This window comes from Limulus polyphemus, unplaced genomic scaffold, assembly GCF_000517525.1.
Source record: "Limulus polyphemus unplaced genomic scaffold, Limulus_polyphemus-2.1.2 Scaffold1280, whole genome shotgun sequence".
Classification (NCBI taxonomy): Eukaryota; Metazoa; Arthropoda; class Merostomata; order Xiphosura; family Limulidae; genus Limulus; species Limulus polyphemus.
In genome coordinates, this window is record NW_013666890.1 from 22,507 (window position 1) to 30,449 (window position 7,943).

The 7,943-nt window shown below is 34.6% G+C and overlaps 1 protein-coding gene across 1 annotated transcript in view; it reads right to left on the reverse strand.

The window, feature by feature from the left end:
• Positions 1-2,934: 2,934 nt before the first annotated feature.
• Positions 2,935-7,943, reverse strand: part of LOC106462912 — a gene marked incomplete at its 3' end in the record, with an annotated part of 131,415 nt that continues 126,406 nt past the window's right edge. The window contains exon 6 of the mRNA XM_022390317.1: positions 2,935-3,007. Within this exon, the coding sequence (XP_022246025.1) occupies positions 2,935-3,007 (73 nt within the window). The remainder of the gene's footprint in view (positions 3,008-7,943) is intronic.

Below are 7,943 nucleotides of genomic sequence, written 5' to 3' on the forward strand. Positions count from 1 at the left end.
TATTTTGTCATTTTTTTATTGTGAAGCTCGATATTTTCTACATCTATGCAAAAAACAAACAAACATTTTACAGGCATTCTTACATTGAATAGTGATAAAGAAAGGTCATTGGTGGCATTGTCCTCTTTCAATGAATCAGGTGTTTTACAATTGACATAGAATTACCTAGTTTTTATACGTTTTATCGTTCTGTGTGCATAATTTCTGTCTCTGTATAAAACATTAAACAAATATTAGGGAGATGCTAAGCCTATTATGCCTTCGAATACATGCACGGGAGACGCTAAGCCTATTATGCCTTCGAACACATGCACCACAGGTGTATGTGAATTTATTTATATTCACTTTCTATAGACAACCGGAAGCTGGATCATTAATCCCCTGGAAGTTTTCAAAATACTTCGGAGGCTAGGGTAGACAGGAGGTGAATAAAAGGGGGTGGCTCGGAATGATAGATGGAAGTTCTGGCCTCCCCAAACTTTCTTTCAGTGTTATAAAAAGAAAGGCTTTTTTTTCTATATTTTCCATCACAAGGCCGATGCTTGTACTACTGAAGAGTTTAATGTTATGAGTTCCACTGTGGTCTATAACCCACTTCAATGAAAAACGACGAAACAAAGTTAATAAAATGATGACTATTCTTTTTAAACAGCGAAGAACGCAACAAATAAGCTACAGTCTGTAAAACAAACAAAAGAAAAAAGCATAATTCACACTACGTCAAAAAAAGATCCTGTCCTATCAGGCACAAGAAGACGCTGCGGGGATGAAACACTCGAATAACTAACTCCAACCTTGTTGTAAATTTTCTGTTTTTATTTTTATATGTATAAATAAATGTGCAAAGTACATCAACGCAAGCTTAAGATGTGCTTGGATGTACGTCCGAAAGCTGTGCTGATGATGATTTATTATATTCCCGACTTCTTGAACACTGAGAAGCGTTTGTATAAATGTATACTATTATGTGTATTTGTTCATACACCAATTCTACCTCGACTTAGCAACGACAAAAGTAAATCAAAAGAATAAAACCTGTAGTAATTAGCCATTACAAGAATTTAATATAATACCTTCAAGTTTAAGTTGATAGCATAATGTCAGCTGGAACCCTGGTGTATCAAATATCGCAGTGATGTATACAAAAACATAACGTCATGTATCTTCTTTCGTCTTAACGATTACTTTATTGTTGTTAAACACGAAGCTGCACAATGGGCTATCTGTGCTGAGCCCATCACGAGTATCGAAACCCAATTTTTAGCGTTATAAGTCTGGTTCATTGTAAGAAGGCTATATGCATAAACGGCGGTTTCCTTTATTCGATTTCTAACTGATATAGATTTACAAAGCATCACTTTATATACAGAGAGAATCTACATAACCTAAACAAAATATATAACTGTGTACCAAATTAAAAAAAAAAACAGCGACTGATTGAATACTCGTATATATAGCTTAACATCTACCTCCCTTTTGATTCGTACTAGATACAATTACATCTTTTAACCGAGCTTGCGGCGATTTTAACTGCGATTATCCTCTTTTATCTGAAGTATAACGTTCATTTCTAAATTTAAAATACTGATGTATTTACTATAAGCGGAATCTAGCAACATTGTAAATAATGCCCCTGCATAGATTTTTGATTGTAAATGCTTTTATTTTCTCTTCTCAAAACTAAACTACGGTACATATTATTGACCTGCTAGTTTGGAGCACTAGACTCACAATATGCGAGTCGCGGGATCGCAACCCATCAACATCCTCACACTTTCAGTCATGGAGGTGTTATAATATGTGACGGTCAATCCCACTATCCCTTGGTAACGAGTAGCCTAAAAGTTGTTGGTCTGTGTTGTTGACTACCTGTCTTCCTATCATTTCAAAATTACTAATCGCTCCAGAATTAGGAACGACGCGCCCAGATAGCCCTCTAGTAGCTTTGTCTGAAGCTTAAAAAAATAACAAACAAATCAGAAAATATGAAGGACTGAGAAAACCAAAAGGATACTGTTTAAGACATTTAGTTTGCTTAATAGAAATATTCTTTATTTTAAGAAAACTGTCTTATTGTGGAAAATGAAGCATAAAGTTTGAATAATGTTCCATTTTTTCTAATTCTATTCTAGTCCTCCGGTGGGACAGTCTACACATTTAGAACTCTAAAATCCGGGGACTGATTCCCCACCGAGGACACAGCAGATAAGCCAATGGGCTTTGTTCTAAAACAAACAAACAATCCGGGGACTGATTCCCCACCGAGTACACAGCAGATAAGCCAATGGGCTTTGTTCTAAAACTAACAAACAATCCGGGGACTGATTCCCCACCGAGGACACAGCAGATAAGCCAATGGGCTTTGTTCTACACATTTAGAACTCTAAAATCCGGGGACTGATTCCCCACCGAGGACAAGCAGGTAAGCCAATGGGCTTTGTTCTAAAACAAACAAACAATCCGGGGACTGATTCCCTACCGAGGACACAGCAGATAAGCCAATGGGCTTTGTTCTAAAACAAACAAACAATCCGGGCACTGATTCCCCACCGAGGACACAGCAGACAAGCCAATGGGCTTTGTTCTAAAACAAACAATCAATCTTCCAGTCTAATTGTTACTTTTATATTCTGTTAAAGACTATCAATCTGTGTGAGTAAATATTTAAGTAAAACATTAGAATAGTTATTCTATATTGATTTTTAAGAAAATTTTAACGATACATAATCTGGGTACCAAAATAACGATAATAACAAAACACCACAATGCTGAGTAGAATATTTAAGACGAAAATATCTGCTATACTAAAAAGCCCAATTTCTGGTAATTGTTTCTGACGATTGGATAATTCAAGACATTTAAACGTACTTTTAATCACTTTCTGAATATTGCTTGTTCTCTGTATGACGGTAGTAACTGCTACACCTAACTCACCTCTTTTCTGCATGAACTGGAAGAGATCGTCCAGGAATTCCTTCCTCTGAGGATCGTCATTTAACTCGTACAACTAAGAAAAAAATATAAATTATGAAGCATGACATTTTTAGTTTTATTATCGAGAGTCTCTTTGTTTTTTCTTGCTCAAAGCGTCAAAATCATATCTACATTGAAACAACATTAATATGATTAATCTAAGCTTCCTTTGAAAACGTCACTCAAAGACTGTAAAATTAAAATGTTTGTGGTATACTTTAAAATCAACGTGGTTTACTAGTACTCATTATGTTAAATCATTTACGTCTCCCTTTTTATAACAAGATGGTTATCATTTTTAGGATAGCTGATCATAGAACAGTTCTAGGATTTTTTGTATTTTTTCCACCCAAAGTACAAACTTTTAGCTCATAGCTCCGTCATCGCTTAACCGATTTCAAATCTAATTACAGTTTTGGACTCAGGAGGTCAAACCCTTTCGATTGATGTATTTAATCACGCCAAAGGTCTCATAGATTAATTTACCCTAATCCTGCCTAAAAGAATTTCAAGTGCCGCGGCTATTGAAGATTCCTCTTGTTTCAAACAAGTACGGAATCCTCAATCTCACTTTATGAAAGTCCCCCAGTAGCATAGCAACATGTTTGCGGAATTTCGATACCCGTGGTGGGCAGAGAACATATAGCCCATTGTGTTTAAACTACAAACAAACACTTTATGAAAGAAACTATTGTGAAAAAAATACTGATCTACACCTTAGCAATGAGATAAAATATGTTTAATCGATAATCACTTTTCCATCCCACAGAAAAACTGTGTGCATGTTTATGAAGGTTTATTCAATTTCCTTCTGTGTATGATCAAATTTAACTGTTCTAGATGAATTCAGATTCTGCTAACTGTGTTATCCGTAAAAACAGTTCTCGTGCGAACGTTGTAAAAGATTAAGAATACAGTTTATCACAACAAGTATTTTACATGCTGTATTTGGAAAAGCGAAACAACAAAAATTATTTTTACATATATTTTAACAAATGTTTACTTACGGTACTTTTTATTTATGCAAATCAGGATAATTAAAATTTTGATTCACCTCTCTCAAGAACAAAATAATTTATTCCTATTATATATCAAGTGCTGAATAGTCATTTGAAGTATTATTGAAGTTCTTTATCTTGTATCGAATGGCAACTGAACATATATCATACTGAGAACAAATGATAAAATGCTCACAAAAAAGAATGTGACTGAATTAATTTTCTTTTCTGGTTTCAACTTATTTTTAGCCAATAATTTCTCAAACATCGTTTGTGTTACTTACAACGGGAAATACAATTATTTTTTAGGTATTAAGTTAGATAACATTTACAATTCAAATGACCCAAAAATTCATTGAGGTGGGGGGTGTGGGTCAAATGAATGCTAATGAGATTCTGCGGGATAATACTTCAGCTTCAAGTTTAATTAATAGATTCACTAGAATCCTACTGGCCAGCAGCTATCTGTCCGACAGACTCGATGGTTATTGATGACTGTAGACGTCGTATCCATCGCTTGATCATACGTGCTTTGGATATCGTGATCTGGTAACTTAAAGCTCTGCATCCTAAAACTCGCCTGATTGACCCTTGTACTTTCACTTCTTTTATAATGCTTGTTTTCTTTTTCAGGATTGCGGTATAGTTAACAAAAACTCACTGGCGTAGCTGACAAGTGAAAATTAATCACCATCCTACCACAAGCTGCTAACTAGAGAACTACAATCAAGAATGGGGGTTAGATATGACCCGCCAACTAGAAGCCCTCAGTAGGAAGGTTCAAGACTCAGACAGAGACGGTAGCTGACCAGGTGGGATAGTAAAACCGATAGTTAGAGTCATTAAGCCATAATCTTATATTCGCCTTGTTGAATCTTGTAACTTTTAAGCTTTTTATATAGTTAACAAACGTATCAGTATTTGTATGTTGGTAATTGTGCTTTGTTTTAATCGAATATGAAGAATATACATAACAATAAATTGTCGCATGTAATAGCCAAATGTCTGTCTGTCACGCTCTGAACGGTTCGTAGAAAAACAAGTTATATATCAATATCAAAATACTTTTCAAGAGTACATTACAGGAAAATTACTTATTTTTTTTTTGCAATTCCTAAAATGACATTGATATCAACATCTATCCGTCAGTTTTCGTGTGTGCTGAACGGTCAGTCTGAGAAAGAAAAAAACTTATTAAGAACAAAAACATTTCTTTTATGGGGAGAACTTTACACAAAAAGTACTTCCTCCGTCGAATAAGTGAAAGAAATGTTTCGAAGGTAGAAAGCATGAACGGAAAAAACGCATAAAGAGGGGAATGCGTTTTAGTATATACTTATTGTTCATCGGTTATATATATATATATCATGTGGGTATTGCATGCATTCATGATTTTATTGTACCATGTCAAATAAACTGATTTGAATTGAACTGAATATCTCCCTTTTGACATGTATTATAGAAATGACAACTGTCAAAAAGCGCTCACTTCGGTAGCTGTCTTTTCTTGCGCTCAGTAAAAATGACAAGCAACGGTAGCATCCAGCGGAAAAAATATCCGCGGCTACTTAGCGGACTTGTGCGCTCTATTGTGCTAGATATACTAATTGCATCGAAAATCAAACATTTTTGCCAACAATGCATTGCAGTTTATCTCCTTTGCTTAAAAGCAAACGTAATTCTCCTTTTTATGTAATAAATGGAATAAGAAAAGTTGGTTATAAATGGCCCACTAGACAATAATATTGCATATACGCTCTAATCTTAGAGATTGGGTTGACTGCACATTTTATATTTATTCCTCATTATTTTTAGGAAAATTACCGTTGAATTATTTCAACGACCATCTACTAGTATAACACATTCTTTAAATTCAAACGAAGCATCAAATTGTAAGGAGGGTATGGAAAATAAAATGGAAGTTGTTTTTTGTTTTGTTTTCCTATAGAATAAAATTAATGAATCTCTCACAATTTTGCTATAAAAATAATACGTAACAAGTTTAATGTTAGAGGAGAAATGGAAACGCCCAGTTTTGCTAGTTTGTAGTTGGCTTCAGTTTAGCAATCACCAGATTTTCTGTCAAATCCGTTCACTTACGACAGTGAATTTATAGGAGTAAACTACTATTTATTCTAACGAGTAACATCCTTATTCTTAACATAGAATTAAAACACATCTATAGCTTGCATGAGAGCACGATTCCTGCCCACAACAGTAATTAACTTTGTTTTGACACTGTGATCAAAGGCATAGCAATAGGAGGTGCAAAGCGCCTAGGCCTCAAGAGTTAAGGGACTACTTGCAGGGTTCAGTCAGCTTAGAATATTAAGGATATAATAAGCTAACAATGTAAAATAATCTCGATAATAAAAGTACAATAACAAAATAAAACTAAAAGTAATCATTTTCTATATATCAAGCAGTCTAACCAATACAAGTAACAATAAATAAGTAATATTGGATACCTTACTTATGGAACATAGAAACACTGGATGTGGGCTTGAACTATTGTCGCTGAATTAACTCTCTTTAAAAAAACGTAACATTGGTAAAACATGCCTGATTTTCTTCCAGTTTTCCCTAACATGTCTTTTGACAAAAGAAAACTCATTAAGCCACTCCTACTGTGAAACTATAGAGAGGAGTGGCATTTTGACCAGTTTTACAACGACACATGTTACTGTTTAAACTGTGTCGAGTTAGATTCAGTAATTTACTTATAGTACAATAAAAAACAACAACTAGTGTTTATGAAGAAACAAAATAATAAATACGAAATTAAGAGAATACCTGAATCGGTCATAAATATATAACAATGCTTAATTAATGCAATAAAAAAAGAACGCTAAACATACTATCAGGTGAGTCTAACACTACGACTCTTAGGCTTAACAACCACATAGAGTTGAATACAGGAAGTAATAAAATATGCTAAAACTTCTTTCAGAGTCAAACAGAAAACGCTATGAACTTTAAATCAAGTATGTCTAAGTGGTACCGCAAGAGGAAAAATAAAACGCGGAGTAGAATTTCAAGCCCACAATTTACAGAAAATGACTTCGTTTTCCAAGAGTGTTGAGGAAACGGATGATACTAAAAAAGGCTCAGGTCTAATTCTCCCTGTGGCTATAACAATTATGTAGGCTTAGGCTTAGAAAGTGCTGAGAGAAGCCTAAATGTGATTTTAAAGAAAAAAATAAGTTTCTGCGAAAAATAATAAGTCAAGTGATATTTACAAAAGTAAATTTCCATACGTCCTAAATTATAATGGTACTCACAATGATAGGCCAGAAATGAACACTGGTTAATGATATTAATAACTGTTCTGCTAATTTAGTTAATTGCAAGTACCCAGCTGATAAAGCTAACTTTTTTAAATGCAAACCAAAAGTGTGTGTTTCTGTTTTATAGCAAAACCACATTGAGCTACCCTGCTGTGTCCATAGCGGGGAATCGAACCCCGGGTTTTAGCGTTGCGACTCCGTAGACTTACCGCTGTTCCACCAAAATCATTTTAAATCACTGTCTGTGCCAAATCATCAGGTCCATTCCCATATGATATATTTAGAGCCAACAAAGGAATAAGTTTCCATGCTTGTTTCTACGATAAAATGTTTAAAGTTGGTGCAAAGCTATCACTAGCATGTTTGTGTTTCTCACAACTCTACATGATTTTACTGTGATCCCTGTTTGTTTAAAGCTGGTTCTAAGCTATCACTAGCGTGTTTGTGTTTCTCATAACTCCACATTATTTTACTGTGATCCCTGTTTGTTTAAAGTTGGTGCAAAGCTATCACTAGCATGTTTGTGTTTCTCACCCCTCTACATGATTTTACTGTGATCCCTGTTTGTTTAAAGTTGGTGCCAAGCTATAACTAGCATGTTTTTGTTTCTCACCACTCTATGATTTTACTGTGATCCCTGTTTGTTTAAAGTTGGTGCCAAGCTATAACTAGCATGTTTTTGTTT